We start from the raw sequence: 19,996 nt of genomic DNA, 5'->3' as shown, positions 1-19,996 counted from the left end.
TTAAAAGAAAATTTTAAAAATGATATCAAATATATATAACGATTAGAAAGACAATTGCTAGTTAATGGAAAAAACACCATTACTATATGCGAACTTTTGTGTTTCTTGTAAGGTTACACTTTTAACTGCGACTACATCTTGATCACTAATATTATTTTTTTACAGGGCTTACATTAATTTATGAATACTGGGATTCTCAACTTAATGGTCTTTTATTTTGGAAGTTTGCTTTGATATGAAAGTTCATTAATTATTTAATGTTTTCAGCTGAAGTTAACATAAATTCGTGTAACTTTACAAAAGCTATTTTTATGTACAGTCATGGTTTTGCATATGTATTTTTGTTGCCTTATATTTGGTTGATATGAATTATAATCACTGAATGATTTGATATAATTAAAACTGGGCTGATTTCGAAATCTAAGTGTTGAATATTAGAAGTTTTGAGACCAAAGCTAGAAGTGCTCCTAAAAAAAACTTCCATTAACCTAAGCCCGGTATTTTTTTAATATTGTTTATCTTTCTTATTTTGCCAACCTAAGAAAATGTAAAGCGCACGGACTTTCCTGTGAACAATTGTACTCATCACTATGTAATTTCTTTATTTACCTGGAAGTTCATTGGCTTCTGTGAACATTGTATGTTGTGCCATGATCCAACAAACATGGCTTCTCTGGGCGTAAGCCCAACATAAACTTCTACATCCACCTTCCTGTATCAAAACAGTATAATCTTAGTAATTTCACAGTTGCATGTACATGTATAGAATTATGGTTTTATATTATTTTTATAATCATCATTTTCATCTTAATTTGTGTTAATTTACATGTTTCATACAAACAATTGTTTTATATAAGTTTCTGTATCTAGTTTCTGATACCAAGAATGAAATATATATAGAATACTAGGTTAGCGTTGAATATAGAGAGAAGTTTATGTCGCGAGGCTTAGAACACAGGGAGCATGAGCCTTTTTTTGTGTATCAAGGTGGTATACAGCCTAGTTTATTCCATGCTGTGTTATACAGTCAATGCCAGTATAAAATGGGATAAAATGCAATCTTACACTGAATCAAACAAATTTTCTTTTTATTCCTTCATGCCTTTTGAAGAAATATCAAACAAATAATGAGGGTCAAAATTTAGAACGTCACCAGGTTTTGTATTTTGAGGCAGGGATTTTACCTGCTTTTTATGTAAGGCCGTAAAACGAACCTCCTTGAAAGTGTCAAATAATAATATTTTTGGAGGTTGAAGAGTGGAAAAATATGCTCTGTGGTGGCCTGGACTCCTGCAAGTAGGAGAATGAAAGGCTGCAAAGGTGGTAAGACTGAACCCTTTGTTGAAACTGTGAACACCAATGTCATCTGGTGCAGAGGGTTCAGTCTTACCCCTTCTGGGCACTTGCCCAAACACATTAAGGATCAGGTAGATGTTTATTTTGACTAGAGCATCTACAAACACTTAATCACACTTCTTATTAAGAAATACAATTTTCTATGATGATTTTTTGTCGAATAACCCACAGCACGAGCGATTTGATAACATGCATCTATACTCCTTACTGTGGGTTATTCAACAACAAACACTCATAAAAAAATATTAATTAGATTCTAACATGATTCAGATTGATTGGTTCAAGCTTTTGAACATAAACTATAGTTTTCAATGCTTCGCCCTTCTAAGTACAAAGTTCCCTTTTTAGTGACGTCATTGAATTGTACTAACATATGAAGTTGTTTTCATTCATAAATATTTTGCTCATGACTTAACTTTAATTCAGAACAAACATCGTAGAAACTAAATGAAGTCATGTTTATTGATGCTACTGACAAGCTGATATGCTCTTAATGTTTTTTAATTACGTTTCATAACAAATAAAAAATAGGATATACTTTCTTTTTTTCTTTTTAAGGCAATGGCAAACAGCAAGTTTGTTTTACTTAAAATGTTTATTTTTATTTAAACAAACTTTATTTACATCCTCAATAAGTATGCGTATGTCGAGGCCTTCCTACTCCACATCTTACAAACATAATGTGTTAATAGCAATTAAATACATAATTATTGCAGAATAACCCACACTTGATTTCTGTATATAGAAAACAAGTGGCGTGAAAAAATGCAAAACATAGAAACATTTTTTTGTGGCAATTGGTCATTCGCCTTAAACTAATAAGAGTATCATCTGAAAACATGGATTTCTGTTTTCATAATGATAATTGATTACCGTGGTATGCAAGGTTAATAATTGTATGCCTTAACTGGTTAATGAAATTCAAAAGCAAAAAAAATTCCTCAATCTTTTAAAGAAAACACTTTGTGTCAAACATGGATTTATGATAATAGTTTATTTGTTTCACACCAACAAAAGCATAAGAGCAGAGGAAATAAAAGTAATGATAGAAGTGTGATTAAGTGTGTGCATATCAACCTCTGCATGTGGTGGCAGTGGTGTAGTGGTTATGGTGTCTGTCTTGCATAATAAATAGGGTATATTATGTGAGTGTCCAATAGAGATCAAGTTTATCGTGCAAGCTTCAAGCCAAGCGTTATAATCTTGATCTCTATCCGACCCTCACATAATATTATATTTATCCGATTAATTTGTGGTCGTTTATCGCCCTAAAATCAAAGCAATAGCAATGCTTTCCCAATATTTGCAATGAGCTATTTGTTTACTTTAAACATCATCATTTGTTATGACATCATGTTGTATCATACAGTGTTTTAAAAGTAGAGATCGCAAAAAAACATGCTCAACAAATATCAATAGTTTAGAGCTCAAGTTTATAGTATCAGTAGTTATTCTATCGGTTTTTATGTAGAAATAGGATAAACTTTGTGAAGGAGTGGTCGATCCTACTTCATACCTTACAAACAAGTAGTATTTGAATACAGAAACTGTTGTGTTTGTATACAGCTACATGGTTTGCAAGTTTATAAACAGAATGCAAGTTTATAAGAAGTGTACAATGTATGCATGTGTACTTAGTAAATCTTTGTAAAAGCACAAAAAATACAAGTACAACATGTAGTAACTATACTTTCTATATAAGACAGGGATCTTAATTATAGTAACATAATATGGAAATTTGTAATACAATCACTGTTTTCTCGTGTAAATGGTAAATACAGATTTGAAAAGAAAATGTGATACCAACACCACAGTGTATAGTTCAAATATTCATTTCAGTGCACATCAATTTAACACAAGGACATTTTTTCGTTATGGGTCCATAGCATAAATAATGCAACAACTGACCAATTTGGAAATTCCGAGTCTAGGGAAATGGTGTGCTTTTGAATTTCCCATGCTAGTTGAAAAGTCTTTCCTAGCCCTGGACATGTTGGGATTTTACTATTTTTTTTACAAATAAAAACATACCATTTTATTTCAAGAATAAAATAAAATAATGATGGGGTCAATTCTTCATAAAAAAATTCCAACGAGCACATGTTGGCAAGAACTGTTGGGCAAATTGATGTTGTTCAGAATCATTGAATGTTTTATATAGTTGAAAATGGATTGAAGAGATGAGTTAAGGTTTCCTCATGTTTTTTACAAAAATAACATGATAGATTGTCATTTAAACTTTTCATTTCATATATAACAGAGATTTTGTACCAAAGATTCTGTGTACAATTCTAGTTTGAAGAAATTGTATATATGTATCTCTGGAGTTTTAAAAAACAAAGTTATGTGTAAATTTCTAATCAATATTATTAAATAACAGATATTTTGTACCCACGATTCTGTGTACAATTCTAGTTTGAAGCCATTGTATATAATGTATCTTTGGAGTTTTTAAAAACAAAGTTATATGTGAACTTCCAATCAATATTGTTATATATTTCAATCTATTTATTTTAACTTGTTGGTTTTTCTATAATTAATGTGTATGTGCTATATATAAATTTATTATGGTTTTGCTTTAAAACAATCACATGTGTGATTTTTTTAATATACATTCTACCGTCAAGTTCCTGAAATAGATTTTAATATTTTATTGGAATGACTGTAAACGACTGTACATGTTGATAATGTCATATATAATCTATGTATTTTTATTATTTTAAACAGATTTGTCTACCTTACAATATGTTTGTCACATTTACATACTAATCTGCTTAAAATATCTTTTTGGTGAATTTACTAATTATAGGTCAAATTACGCAGTGCATTAACAGTAATTTTTTTACATTATTAAATTTGAAGTCTTTATCAAACCTGAGTGAGACAAATGTCAATTTTCATACAAAAATTTCATTATTTAAAAACACAATGAATTGTACATCATTGTTAACATTGCAAGACTGTTAATTAATTTTTCTGTTTCTGTGTTATTTTATGTATTATGAAAAAAAATATTTTTCATCCTATGAAATTATCGGTTTTCCAGTAATTTTCATCATGAATTATAGAAAATAATGGTTAAAAGCATGCTTATAGAATTGTTTAAAATTTGAATTGCTTTCTTTTTTTCATCAATTAAATGCACATAAAATGGAATAAACTGTATTAATGATTGTTGATGAAAAAAATGGTCATCTATTACAACCAAAAATAAAAAACTTACTTCGAAGAGTGCATGTTGTTCTTTAAAAAAAAAATTTCAAAAAATTAAACCTAATGTACAAGTCTCCATACATGTCAAAAACTTTCCAAATGAAATAAACCAGGGAAAACAATAAAATATGACTTTGAAAATTGAAAATTGTTGTTCTTATTTTTTAAATAACACATCCAGATGTGTTAACAAATTATACAATAACAGCATATCAATTTATGCTCTTTGATGATTTACAGTGAAATATGTGTGACAAAAACTGTATATTTCACTGTTCAAACAGTGAAAAATATCATTATTTCTCACTGTAATTTTTCATTGTTTTTTGTTACAGTAAATGCAAAATTGTGAAATGACGTAGCGTCATATAATTCAGATTCCCGCAGAATTTTCTGATAAACATGGATTTTATAGCAGTAAGTTTGTCAACTTGGCATAAAATACTAAGAAAATGTGTTAGTTTCAATAGACTATCTAATTTTATTAACTCGTGATCATTGAAAGTAAATACTTTCACTTGTTGCTTCGCCACTCACGAAAAGAATAATTTCTGTTTCTGTGATCTCTTTACCAAAAAACAACAAATATCCTATCTTTATTTCACATAATCATTCAGCATAAATCAATTGCATATTGTTTGTTCATACATATATGAGCAACTATTGCTAATGGAGCCTGATCCATGCATGTTTAGTGTCGAGCAAAGAAGGTTTGCCCAGACGGTGTATGAGCAAAGGGTGTTTGCCCAGACGGTGTATGAGCAAAGGGGGTATGCCCATGCGGTGTATGAGCAAAGAGGGTTTGCCCAGAAGGTGTATGAGCAAAGGGGATTTGCCCATACGGTGCATGAGCAAATGGGATATGCCCATGCTGTGTATGAGCAAAGAGGGTTTGCCCATACAGTGCATGAGCAAAGGTCCATCTATTTTTAATAGAGAACTCTGTACTCTATGGCTTTAATCTTTGTTTTTATGACCACTGACATTTGCATGGTCAAAACAAAGCAAATGAAGCTGAAACAGTCCATTCTAGAATTAATGTCGTTTTCCAACTTCACATAATAGACTAATTAATAATAATAGTTAAAAGAAAAGAACTTTTACTATCTGTTTTAATGTGCCGATAATGTAACTATGGTGTAAACAATATTTTGTGAATTTTTGTTGTTGTTATTTTGTGAAAATATTGCAATAAAAAGTATTGAACTAAACTCTGAAAGTATTTCTCATTTGTTTTTATGCATAAATAACTCATTTAGAACCCAATAACACATCAATAGTTTGACTACCATGCGAGTTGACTTAGGTACGAGTTGACTTCCGTGCGAGTTAACCAAACAACGTGCGAGTTGACTACCGTGCAAGTTGACTTAGGTACGAGTTGACTGTTAACCTTACCAACTAGTGAAACTGGCTATCTTTGCTTGTGCCGTAAAAAACTCCAAGCGCAATTCATAGAACCAGTCGAATAGTGCACCTTGTTTCATGACGTAGGCAAGACAGTACATTTTTGAGTGATTGAAAATTAATTTTAATGGTTTCAAAGAATTTGCGAAATTCTCAGCGGAATCACACAATTACAGCTCCTGCTTAGGAAACTCGTAGCGACTAAAGTCGTGATATAAAGCAAATGTTTATACGAAATAAAGGCCTACCACTTTCTTACTGATAACACAAAAAGATTCCATATTTTTTATTAGAAGCTTGCTGGAGGTAATTTTAATTCAACTTCCGCCATTTTTTGGGTGAATTACAGTTACTTCCCTTGAAATGCGTCATGGAAAATGCCGTACCGTACAGACTCGGAGGCGTATCGTGAACCGTACCGAGGGGAGACTATAAGGATATACCGTCCGACGGAGTACCGTGACACCCTTACTCACGGAGAGGGATGCATTAATCGCTCTAGTCCCCAAGCTTGTGTTTTAAACTCCTATTTAACTTATGGCTGGATCTCCATCAAACTTATACAGTTAAAAAAACAGCGTGTTAATGATTGCTAAGTAGTAGCATCCTTGGGCATCCATAGTATTAGTTGCAATAATTCAACTCTCAGCTTTATAACACAATGGGTTGCTAAGAGTTGCAATGCGCTCTCTTTTGTGCATGGGTACAAAATGTTATCAACAATGCAAGGGTTAAGGAACACTGAAACTGCAAGAACTTATTAAAGTTTACCTGTCTAAACCACAATCTCATCCAAATGGTACCATTAAAGCAAGAAATAATTGTTTTTTATTGACTTAGTTTTTCTTTTGTACGCTGTATTGGCCATATAGGAAAATTGACCCAATATTGGTTAGGTCGCAGTATACACCAATATTTTGCACGTCGGGTTATGTGATGGAGCCTATTAAAGTCGATAACGATGTGGTTTTTGATACAGAATACACTGTTTCAAATTTAAATATAATAATGTCAGCGAGAAAAGTGTGTTGAAACATCGTCGTGTTTTTATAGGGTGCATGCAAAGGATAACCTCCGTAGGTTGCCATTCAGGTAAATTTAACATGTTTATGAAGTTTATTCGTTATTTTCCTCAATTTATCTTGAAGGACGTCTGTTTAGTGAAGCGCACGGATTCCGTGCGCTGAACTGCACCCATGTTTATGAAGGGGTGCATATGGACTGCCAGAGCCGCCATAGCAAAAATTATCAAAGGCTCTGGGAGTCCGTTTATATGGACTACCTTAGTATCAGCCCTATTAATGAAAACATCTAAATATTTTAAGTTTTATATGTTACAGGGTGAGAAAATTGTACGGCCAGTCCGGAACACGAATCCGGGACACCTCTCTAACAGGGCGAGTGCTCTCCCGCCTGAGCTAACCAGGCCGCCACACAACTTCTCCCCTAACATGACCAAGTTGAGGGGATATGATCCGTGTTATGCAAAACAGGTCTTATGACATACACATGTATGTGGCCATGATTGCTCCAGCCCAGCCTGCTCATTCTAATGGTCTGATTTAGAGCTACTTTGTCTGCTAATGAGACCGTTAGAGCTGTCTTTATAGCAAACAGGGTATCACCTGACCAGACTCTGCAATAGCGCAGGCTTCTCTGGAGCCACATCAGCAGCATTTGTGCCACTGCTCATACTATTTTTCAACGATTCATCATGTTATTTGCAGGATGAAAGGGGAGAAGCAGATCTCATTGTCTCACACCACTGTCCAGAATCCCTACGGGTACTCAGAGCTAAGCAGCAGGAAGGAAACAGAGAGGCAGGAACAGGACGAGCATCTCATTATCAAGGTTATTTGAAGTGTCAACCATCTGAGTCTTGTTATGGGAATACTGGGCTTAATGCATATTAGGAAAGTGCCGTCCCAAATAAGCTTATGCAGTCAGCACCGGCTATTCATGGACCTCACTCTCTCTTCTAAACAAAATCCAGTTTAGGCAGAAACTGTTGTCCCTGATTAACCTGTGCAGACTGCACAGGCTTATCTGGGATGACACTACTCCCATGCTTGAAAGCCCATTTCCTAGAGTGACGGTTAATTTTCTTCTGGATTAACTTGAATTTGATGTACTTAAGTAGGTGAAAAAATAGTTTCAATGAACAGTTAAGCCTTTATAAGCAAAAAGAGTATTCATAAAAATGTTGAAATGCTGAAAGCGTGATGATAGGCCTGATTTCCATATAGAAGGCACTATTTATTTCTTTACCAATATATATTGACTACATCCATCCATGTTTTGATCTTCCAAACTATGACAGTAATCAAGGTCAAGGTAACTGTTACTCAATATATGTGCTGCGTTAAAAACGGGTTTCATGCGTGTGCATAAAGTGTCAGTGGGCACAGACTAATCAGGGGCAACACTTTCCGCCTCTACGATATTATTTGTTTCATGAAATTCTCTTCTTCGCAAAAATCAAATTAAGGATGAAAGAGTTGTCCCAGATTAGCATGTGTATACTGCATAGGCTAATCTGGGACAACACTTTACACACATGCATTTAACCCCCTTTTCACAGAGCGCGGCTTCTTTAAACAAATATCATGAATATCATATATAAGCACAAAATTTAGCATTTACTCAATACAAGCATATATAATTTGTTATGTTTTAAGACAAATTAAATTTTGTTTGCATATGGTTCATATTTAGTCAAGGTCACCAGGTACATTCTGTGTCAGTAAATAAAGCAAAATAATTTCCACTCAAAGTCAAGCTTTTTTCTCTCAAGGATTTGTAATTAGAAAAATTGATAATTCTTTGATAGCTAAGATATTTTACCTACCATACAAACAGTTTGTTTTAGAAAAAAGGCCTGACATTCTGACGGGTTTATGAAAAGTCAAGTGTGCTCTTGTCAATTAGCTCTTAGATTGTAAACAATATAATGTTCATATTCAAGAAGGTTGGAATTATGTCTTGTCCGGTCAATAAAATTGATATTGATTATCTTATGTTTTAAACTTTTTTTGCCATTCCGAAAGGCTTTAACCCTTTGCATGCTGGGAAATTTGTCTTCAGCTAAAAATGTCGTCTGCTGAATTTAAAATAAGAATTTTCTTTGTGTTTTTTTCAAAGAATAGTATCCGAATAGCAAACAGTTTGGATCCTGATGAGACGCCACGTTCTGTGGCGTCTCATCTGGATCCAAACTGTTTGCAAAGGCCTTCAAAATTCGGTTCCCGCACTGAAAGGGTTAATATTGCCATGTGACTGAAGACAAAGATCCTTATCAAATTGTTAACAATTTAATGTTCATCATTCAGAAAGGCTGGAACATTGCTTTGGGACCGATTAAACAGATCCCCATGAACTTCTTCATCTTGTGGATGGCAGGCAACACGATCTCTATCTTCCCCATCATGATGGTGGGCATGATGTTCTTCAGGCCCATTCAGGCCCTTATGTCTGCCTCCAACAGTAAGTCAACAGCGTCTCTTTTCTTTCGTTATAAAGTGCCTGCAAAAGGAACTTTCCGAATCAAGGAAAAATTTCAAAATTCCCCATTCTCAAAAGGAAGGAAAGTTGCATCAATTTTGTTCCAAAAGTGCATTATTAACAAGTAAACAAAGAAAATGAGCACTAAAACTGAACATTTCAGAAAAAAGGAAGTAGACATTTACATAGGTTTGTGCCATTCTAAAGATTTTGCCATGCCAATTTTTCTAATTCATGTTTTTTTTTCATGTTTATTTTTAGCTCACCTGAGCATGCTTATGATCAGAACACGTGTCCCAATAATGTCTTGGAAGAGTTGGTCAGAGCATAAGTTCAAATGATATCTTTGATTAGTTTGAAAATAGTTTGGTTGGTTGCAAAACATGGCCATCAGGAGGCGGGACATTGTTCGTTATATTTCTATAATAAAACCTTTTTAACACTCTAGAAGTTACTAAACATTTGTTCTTATGATATCTTGGCTGACTTCGAAAACGTTTTTGGTCCTGTTGAAAAGCATGGCCGCCTAGGGGCGGGGCATTTTTTCTTAAATTGCTTAAGTAAAACCATGCTAATGATAGCTTGGCTGTGTTCAAAAATGGTTATGGTTTTTCAAAATCATCGCAGCCAGGGGCTGGGAACATTTTCCTTTTATGGCTTTATTGAAACCTTGTTAACACTCTAGAAGTCACATTTTAGTGCTAAATCAAATTTAGTCAGTAATATTTGTTCTAATGATGTCAAGTAAGAAAATTATTCTGGTTTGTTAAAAAAGACATTGCAGCCCGGAGGATGGGCAGTTTTTCTTATATGGCTTAAATGAAAACTTGTTGATGCTATATTTTGCCAGATGTAATGGCTAATCTTCATGACACTTTGTCAAAACATTTGTCCCAATGAAATCTCAGATTGAAACTGGGTCATGTGAGCTCAAAAACTAGGTCACTAGGTCAATTAAAAAAACGTGTTAATACTCTAGAAGTCACTTTTTTGGTCTAATCTTTATGAATCAGCTCATTCTTTTTCAGAATAGTCAAGTTTCTGTAGGTCTCAGGTGAGCGACTTAGGGTCCATGGTCTACTTGTTTTCCCAAATGGCCAAGCACCAGTTCTATTCCCAATGTATTAAAAGCTGGTTAAAGTGTAACATCCTGTAGCTTACTTTTTTGCGAAGAGCCTAGCACTTGAGTGAGTTTTAGGGTTCGATTCCTGGTAAAGCAATGCACTTTGTGTCCTGACTGGTCATGAAACTTTTTCTACAGCTATTTTAAAAATAGAACAAAGGCCTTGACAAACAGCGTAGACCCAGATTCTCATCTTGGTCTAAGCTGTTTGCTTAAAGGAATTTTTGTAAGAATTATTCTAAATATAGATATAAATACACTAGACATCCCTAATTTTGGAAATAAATTGATCCAATTTACAAGGATGGGAGAGTCCACTAGGCATAAATGGGTTAACTTCGCCCTCTGACTCACATCTGGCCATTGCATAAGTATGTGCACTAAGTTCTGATAAAGCAGATTACCCAGGAAATAAGGCTATGTAACTGCCTTGAAATACTTCAAGTCTTGTTAAAACAGCAAGTTTTGTAATATGTACAGGTGTGATAATGCCTCCTTTAAGGTGATTTCTCTTAAGGATATTGTTCTCTCGTGAGTAGTTGTAAAAATGGATCCCCTGCCTTATGACCTTTTACAGACTGACACCTCACATCCGGGCATAGTTTAAATAAATTAAAACAATGAGTTTCTCAATGAAAGATTCTGTATGGTTGTTTACAAGATTTTCAGCAGTTTTCCGGCCAAGTTAAAAAAACAAACTGAGATTTCAGTATTAAATCAAAAAAATAAATATATTCCTTTCTGAGTGAAACAAATTAACGGTAAGTTAATTCTGAATATAAATGTGATTATGTACTGTATGTCCTTCTAACCATGTTTAGGTAAAGATTCTGCATCCTGCTCCTTTTAAGCTAATAAGCTATATATATATATATATATATATATATATATATATATATATATATATATATATATATATATATATATATATATATATATATATATAGTGGAGCTATCCTACTCACGTCAGCGTGAGCGTGGAAATGTAAAAGTTTGCGTACCACCTCACACCTCAAATATTTTCTATGTTCCTAGACATATTGCTTTTATATTTTGCATACTTCTTTACCAATCTTTAAACAAGAGCAGACAAGTGTATCAAGTATTTTGTAAGGATTATGGCCCTTTTTTCATTTTTTCACAGAAAATTGAAAATTTGGTTATTTTTTGTGTTCAGGTCCACTTTATTCCTAAAAAATCAAAGCTATTGCTTTCATACTTGCAACACTTATTAACTATAATAAGTGGACTGTGCAGGTAAAGTTATGTTACTCTGACTGGTATTTTGACAGAATTATGGCCCCTTTTATACTTAGATAATTGAACATTTGGTTAAGTATTGTGTGTTGGTCCATTTTACTCTTTAAAGTATCATAGCTATAATTATTCCCCCATTACCATTGGTAATGGGGGCTATATAGGAGTTACTTTGTCAATCTGTCTGTCGGTCAGTCTGTCCCAAAATCTTGTCCGGGCAATAACTATGTTGTTCATTGTGAGATTTTAAAATCATTTTGCATATTTGTTCACCATCATTGGACGGTATGTCGCGCGAAAGAATTACGTCAATATCTCAAAGGTCAAGGTAATACTTTGAGTTCAAAGGTCAAAAATGGCCATAAATTAGCTTGTCCGGGCCATAACTATGTCGTTCATTGTGAGATTTTTAAATCATTTGGCACATTTGTTCATCACCGTTGGACGGTGTGTTGCGCGAAAGAATTACGTGGATATCTCCAAGGTCAAGATCACACTGAGTTTAAAGGTCAAAAATGGCCACAAATGAGCTTGACCGGGCCATAACTATGTTGTTCATTGTGAGATTTTAAAATCATTTGTTCACCATCATTGGACGGTGTGTCGCACAAAAGAATTATGTCGATATCTCCAAGGTCAAGGTCAAACTTTGAGTTCAAAGGTCAAAAATGGCCATAAATGATAATAATTTAATAATTCTTAAAAATTGCCATAAATTAGATTCTCTTGTTTTGTGAAGACAGCATGCAAAAAAGTCTGTGTCAATGCGACACGTGGGGGTATATATCACGCCTGTGACAAAGTTCTAATTGCTTTCAGACTTGGAACACTTGCTTACTATCATAAGGGGACTGTACAGGAAAAGTTGCATAACTCTTGTTGGCATTTTATTTGAATTATGGCCCTTTTTTACTTAGTCACTTTGAATATTTTTTTTTAATTTTGTGTTTAGATTCACTTTACTTCTAAAGTATCAAGACTATTGCTTTCAAACTTCAAATACTTTCTTATTATCATGAGGGTACTGTACCTGGCAAGTTGAATTTTGCTTAAATTGCCTTAACTTCTTTATTTATGATCAGATTTGATTCATACTTTGACAAAACAACGCTTACCTGACATACCACAATGGACTCCACTCAAACCATCCTCCACGCCCCACCCTAGAATCCCCCCCCCCAAAAAAGTTTTTGTTTTCCTTTTTTTTCTTATTTTAGAAAGATAATCTAATAAATTACCACCCTCTCCACATTATACCCCCCTCTCCACCCCCCACCCCCCACTTTAAAAGATTATTTTTTTTGAAACATGGTTAAAAAACAAACAAATATTTATTGTCCCCTACCGGTTTCACCGGAGGGGACTTATGGTTTGCGCTCTGTGTGTCCGTCTGTCTGTCTGTGAGTCTGTCTGTCACACTTTTCTGGATCCTGCGATAACTTTAAATGTTCTTAATATTTTTTCATGAAACTTAAAACATGGATAGATGGCAATATGGACATTATGCAAGTCATTTTATTTTGTTCCTACGTCAAAAATTCTGGTTGCTATGGCAACAAATAGACTAGAAATACTGCTGAAAATGGTGGTTTTCTGGATCCTGCAATAACTTTAAAAGTTCTTAATATTTTGTCATGAAACTTGCAACATGGATAGATGGCAATATGGACATTATGCACGTCATTTCATTTCGTTCCTACGTCAAAAATTGTGGTTGCTATGGCAACCAAAAACCAAACAAAAAATCTGAAAATGGTGGAATTTCTGACAATGGTGGAGCCGGTAGGGGACAATACTGCTTGACAATAGCCTTGTTTATTTCATTTTTGAAGGACCATCCCACCCAAGCTATTGCTATCAAACTTGAAATAAAATCTTATTACTTTGTTTTATGTCTTAACAAATGTTCAATAGATTGTGGAAAATATACCTGAACTCAGAATCGTCTATAAAGTACAACTTCTTTAAAACATAAGCGATCAATATGTTTCAATTATGGTCCTCTTCCACTTAAAATATGACTATATTACCATGACCTTATTAAATATGAACAATTTCCCCATGATGGCTTACGTTATACTGTCAAGCACTGGAATAGTCGAGCCCTCTGTCTTCTGACAGCTCTTGTTGGTCATCCCGTCACGTTTTTCTAGGCTATTGAATGTTAACATATGAAAAAGAAGCTATATATTTTGCAAAAATAAAATTGCCTATCATTAATATTATATTACACTGTTGCGTGCAAGAACAGCTAAGAAATTCAAATGAAATAAGCAAAAAAATATTCACCGTCTGTTTGACTATCCAACCTGCCCCTTTTTAATCAGCACCTTGTACTTTTTTGGATTCTAATGATCCTAGATCCTAGTGATCCAAAATGCAAGTGAATCAGATCTTAGTGATTCTTGATTCTAGATATTGGTAATGCATGTGAATCAGATCCTAGTGATTCTAGATTCTAGATATCGGAAATGCAAGTGAACCTTGATCTTAGTGATTCTACATTCTAGTGATCTGAGATCTTTCCCCTCATGTTGTTATTTTTGAATTTATTGTTAACTTTGTACAGTTTAATATATTATTCACAATGTAAGGGGAAATACTCCTCCAGTCTTGTTGTGAATGCAAGGGAGAGAATTGTGAGATGTTAAAGAGCTTATGTTGGTTGACAACTTAATGGAAGAACATTCATCAGTGTTTTATTAGATTTAACAGTTATGACATGTTTTACTATTTCCCCCTCTTTCCTCCAGCAATCTTTAAGATGATAGAAGGACCACAGCATCTCATACAGAAGTTTGTTTACATACTGGGCAATGTGGTCTGTCTCGGACTGGCCGTATACAAGTGTCAGACCATGGGACTTTTACCAACTACGTCTTCTGATTGGCTGGCTTTCTTGGAAGCACAAAAGGTACCTGAAAGCTTAGCATTATGCAATTGTTGCAGTGAGAAAACCCGAGTTATTGTAATAGCCAGCTTGTGGTGTCGTCGTCCGCCGGCGTTGTGCTTAAACCATGACATTTTGCACTTATATCAAAGTGCTTCCACCTACAACTTTGAAAGTTCATATGTAGATGCACCTATATGAGTTCTTCACGCCACACCTATTTTTGGGTCACTAGGTCAAAAGTCAAGGGCACTGTGACCTCTAAAAAAAATCTGACAGGCTTTTATTTATTCAAAACTGCACCCGTAGCTGAGCGTTGGCACCTGTTATGCGGTGCACTTGTTCTAATTCTTATTTGGGGTTGAAATGTTAGCCCACTGCCCTGCTCAAAATATTTTTTTTCACTGTAATGCCTAATAATTCCCCACCACAGTGAATGATTTATTATGAAAAAAAAGAAAACTAAACTAAGACAAACATGAATAAATAAGAAGCTTTTTTGTACATGATTCAAACAATTTCTTCTAACCAGTCTGATTAAGAACTAGTTTAGCATTGTAGCAGATCAATCAAATTATGTTAATTTATTTTTTAAAGGAAAAAACTTATCATTATTAAGAAAAAAAAGCACTTTTGTCAAGAACTTCCCATTCTTAAAGGCCTGGCCACCTTTCCCCCCAAAGACGAAAAACAAATATGGGTAAATTCAATCTGTCAAGGTAACCATTATGCAATGGTGGATTGAGTGTGTTAATTTTTCACAGTTTAATATCAGTAAATGTCTTGATATCTTTATCATTTAATGATATGGATAAACTATTTCCAAAACTGTGAAGTAAAGTTGTATTTGCATTAACCCTTTCCCACTCAGAAGCAAAGTGAAAATGGCTATGTGCAAACAGCTTAAAACCAGAACAGCCTGCGAGTAACTTGCAGTATGTTCAGGTTTTTATGCTTTTTGATGCTCATCAGTGTCTTAGGGTTGGAAATGAAGCCTTAAAAACTTGAATCTAGTAAGAAAGGTCTTTGATTAAATTTAACCTTCTCAGGGACTACAAATGCATCAAAATACGTATCTAAGTGGTGAAGGGATCATTTGCATAAAGTGTCATGAGTTTAAATGAGATTGAGTCTGACTTTATAATGCCTTCATATGGGAATGCTTTATTCTGTTAATCTTAAATATTTTAGTGCCAGCTTCATATGCCTTATATCTTTACCAGGACTTTCATGAAATTGTAAAAAGTAAATATGAAGTGGTCCGTAGAAAATTTCTCTGTACATGTAACTGGTATATTGGTGGAAATACTGTATATGACTTTAATAATTTTGAAGAGCATAACAGATAATGAAAAACTTTTGAAATTATGTTTGTATGTGTATCATCAAAATTTAATAAGCTGATATATTTTATATTAACATTAACACAATGTTATAGGTTGATATATTTTATAAGTAAGTAAATGCGTTTGCAACTACAAAAATATGTTATCTTTTGTGTCAAATACTGTGTACATTGCTAATGGTCTTTATTTACTTAATAAACTGAGTTGAGTAGAGTTGAGTTAAAGGTAAGTTTATTGAGTCAATATGCATTAGGGAAAGTCACTTAGGCTGTCGGAGAAGGTAACATGCTTTAAGCCTCCATTGTTTGGTCAGCTCAATATCTTGTTAAAGGGACCGTCAACCAAATTGACGAAAAAAAGAAAAGTTCTAATATACCATATTTTTTTTACAATTATTAGTTGATATTGATTAAAATATCACGACTGGTATATTACATTACTTGAAAAATTTGCTAAGTTTTCATATTTTCAGTATATTCTGTAATAAAATTTTACTGAGTATGTGTACCAGGTAACTACCAGTTAACTTTAAATAACGCAAGTAGATTGATCATCATTGTCACATGGTAAACCCAGGAATGCAAATTGTGCATGCATAGTGAGTTGTATATATTTTATATATAAAATGATCAATCTACTTGCATTATTTATAGTGTGTTTATGGTTATGTCACCTATTTTCACGATGTACTTTTAGTTTCACATAGAAAATTTTTATTATGGAATATACTGATAATATGAAATTTTTTCAAGTAATGTAATTTACCAGTCGTGCTATTTTAATCAATAAAAACTAATAATTGTAAAAAATACGGTAGTTTAGAACTTTTCTTTGTTTCTTCAATCTGGTTGACGGTCCCTTTAACGCTCTGAAGGATTGTCATGAAACTTAGCTCAAATGTTTAGGCCATTAAAATGCAGGAGGCACTCAGTCCAGCTGAATGTCACACTTGAAAGTTCAATGTTCAGTGTCAAGGTGGTGTAATGGATATGGTGTCTGACTAGCGATGGGGCGGTCACGGGTTTGATCCCCACTGGGAGCTTTCTTTAGATCTCCCCAAAAGACACCAAGTACTTGTTTTAGGCCCTGGAAACAGATCTGAGAGCGTATCAATAAGCCTGAGGCTTTCGATGCAATTAATACAAAAATAGGTTAAAACGAAACTAAAGTTCAATGTTTGAGCCAGTATTTTTGTGTCTAATTTATATGGCCTTGCCCTTTATGAATGTCATCAAACGTTCATCAAATGTTTATCCCATTGTGGCAATGTGCAGTAGAATGAGGCAGTCATGCGATATGAACCAAGGTCAAGGTCACTCTGAAAGGTGAAAAGGATCAAGTCAGGGTATATTGCCTTCCTTTGGACTGCATGATAGTGAGAAAAATAAACTTGAATTAAGATACACATTGTGTGTACGCTTGTGTTTTCAGAGAATTGAGTGGTCCGGAGGTGGCGTCGCATTATAACCAATACCTGTATACATAGTTGAAATTGTGAATTGTCTACATACCAAGTGGAAAAACTGATGAACCTTTTCTCAACATCTTCAAGACATGCTGACTGAAGTCGTTCCAACAGTCTTGAAACTGTGAAATAAGAGAGAAGTAGAAACTGTGAATGACTGTTGTAACATCAAGGATGTGTAACTATCTTCATTTTATCAATCACAGAAACATATGATGTCCAACAATAATGTTATGGTGTCAATTAAGAATGGTTTAAGATTTCCACAACATTACAAACTTCTGTAAAATGCCAATGTCAAGATTTATCAGGGGGACATTTTTTGATTCACATGTCTGGATATCTCTATATCTTTTGCTGAAGATAATCGCCTAAATTTCTGGTTTTGTAACATAGTAATTTTTAATTCAATATTGTACATCATCATTTTTCATATCTATATATAAGAATCTAATTAATTCCTGAAATCTACATCTATTAAATAAATGTTCTGTCGAATATTCATGGACGATTTTTTTATCAAAATAACACCCAAGCATGCCCCAGGCCTTGCCTTTAGGATGTTTTGAATGCACAAGAACAAAGCCTGCAGTTGGAAATGGGTTGATTTTTTAAAATGTAAATTGTCTATGATAAAAATTTCTTCAAACTTAAACCACTGAGCATTTTATTTTTGAATTTAAGGCACATGAGTACACCTGTTTTTGAAATTTAGGTACTGTGTTTTGGATATTCTGTCATAAGGCACCCAAGGGATGGGGTCTGTGCTCTATAGTTGATTTGTCCTAGTAATCAAACTTTTTCAAAGAATACCATGTATTTTTTCTGAACACAACGTTTATAAGAAAACCATGCTTATGTTTGGTGGCATTAAATCGTATCTTATATATTCGACACTTGCTGTTACTAGAATGAATTATAATTTGAAAACTTAATGTGCAATATCATTGCAAATGTGTTGTAGTTCTTTCCATGAATTGTAATATGTACATGCATGGGATAACGTAATAAACTGGAAAATATACATTTAACGTGTGTTATGTTTAACAATGAAAATCGTTCAACATGATTGAACGTCATTGAATTAAGATTCATTGTTTACTTAATTCTGATTTGAAGCAAACATACTTTTATACTCTGAACATGCATTTCATTATTTTACGTCCATGCTGTCACGCTCAGTTGTCATTCACATCTTTGCTGTTTTATGAGACTTACTTCACGTATTATATAAGGGAGATAACTCGTGGTCTAGTACTTTCACAATGGGCTCAGAGCTCCTGACGTCTTTCTTGTGTCGATAGCCATGCAGCAGTACACTAGGTGCTTTACCCCGGACACTGGAAAGACCAAGGGTCGTCTCTAGAAGGGACGTCTCCTGCACTTTGAACTTTAACCCATTTGTGCCTAGCATCTAGAAAAAAGGTCATGATGCGGCGTCTCATCAGGGTCTGCGCTGTTTGCTTCAAAGAAGTTATGTAAGAAATGTTCTAAATATAGAAATACATATACTAAAAATCCCTAATATTGGAAATAAATTGATCCAATTTAATTAGAAGGATGGGAGAGTCCACTAGGCATAAATGGGTCAACCCAGCTGGGGACGATATAAACATGGGAAATTCCGGTGAACAAGATATCAATGAGTACACATACATTCCATACACGCGAACAGTTTAAAAATACAAGCACTCGCTTAATCATGGACAACGTTGTGTAAACCGGACTTAATGCTTATTCCCTCTAGATGATCTCTCATTTGGTTATAATTATGACATATTGAAGACGCCATTGTCAATTTTTTGACATTTTTGGGAACAAAACATGACTTAATGGCTTTGTGCAAAAGGTTAAACCTTTGAATGCGACTTGAGGTAATGTTCAATTGTATTCAGTCATCACTACCTCAATCTTAAATCATTATATGTCTTTTAAAGTCGAATAATCTGCACAAATGTATGCTTATAATATAATGTTATGCAAAGCATGTTCTAAATGTTAAGTTGGATTTGTTAAACAAAAGGCGGAAAATAATACTCGCATACTCGCGTCATCATAAGATTTTTGTGTAACTTCCATATTAAATTTAATACATCGGCCATATTTGGAAATATTTCACAGAAAATAATCTAAATTAAGGCCATTCCCACACTTACTTAGAAGCTATATAGACTGATTAAGGATTTTTGAGACTGATGTTTGCTCTCAATTTCTAAAGAACAAATGTGAGCATGTCAATCAAACTTTACGTTCAAATTACTTTTTATTAACCCGCATGATTTAGTGTGGAACGGACAGGTTCAAAGTCACGTTTACTTAAGTAGTTTATGCCTAATGGTTCCCGCATAATAATTCGAGAAGAACGTGTTTTAATGTAAGATTACTCCGTGCAATTATATATGAGCTGTGAGAAGGGGGTAAATGCATGTGCGTAAAGT

At 34.0% G+C, this 19,996-nt stretch overlaps 1 protein-coding gene across 1 annotated transcript in view; it reads left to right on the top strand.

Annotated features, from left to right (window-relative positions):
- The window catches only part of LOC127856150 (ER membrane protein complex subunit 4-like), a 31,071-nt gene extending 12,482 nt beyond the window's left edge, over positions 1-18,589 (top strand). The window contains exons 2-5 of the mRNA XM_052392186.1: positions 7,704-7,827; positions 9,306-9,459; positions 14,611-14,771; positions 17,525-18,589. Coding sequence (XP_052248146.1) covers positions 7,704-7,827; positions 9,306-9,459; positions 14,611-14,771; positions 17,525-17,560 — 475 coding nt within the window. The 3' untranslated portion in view covers positions 17,561-18,589. The remainder of the gene's footprint in view (positions 1-7,703; positions 7,828-9,305; positions 9,460-14,610; positions 14,772-17,524) is intronic.
- The last annotated feature ends 1,407 nt before the right edge of the window (positions 18,590-19,996 follow it).

The sequence above is a fragment of the Dreissena polymorpha genome, chromosome 13 (genome assembly GCF_020536995.1).
Source record: "Dreissena polymorpha isolate Duluth1 chromosome 13, UMN_Dpol_1.0, whole genome shotgun sequence".
Classification (NCBI taxonomy): Eukaryota; Metazoa; Mollusca; class Bivalvia; order Myida; family Dreissenidae; genus Dreissena; species Dreissena polymorpha.
Note: the sequence above shows the minus strand (reverse complement) of the source record. Positions and strands in the feature narration are given on the sequence as shown.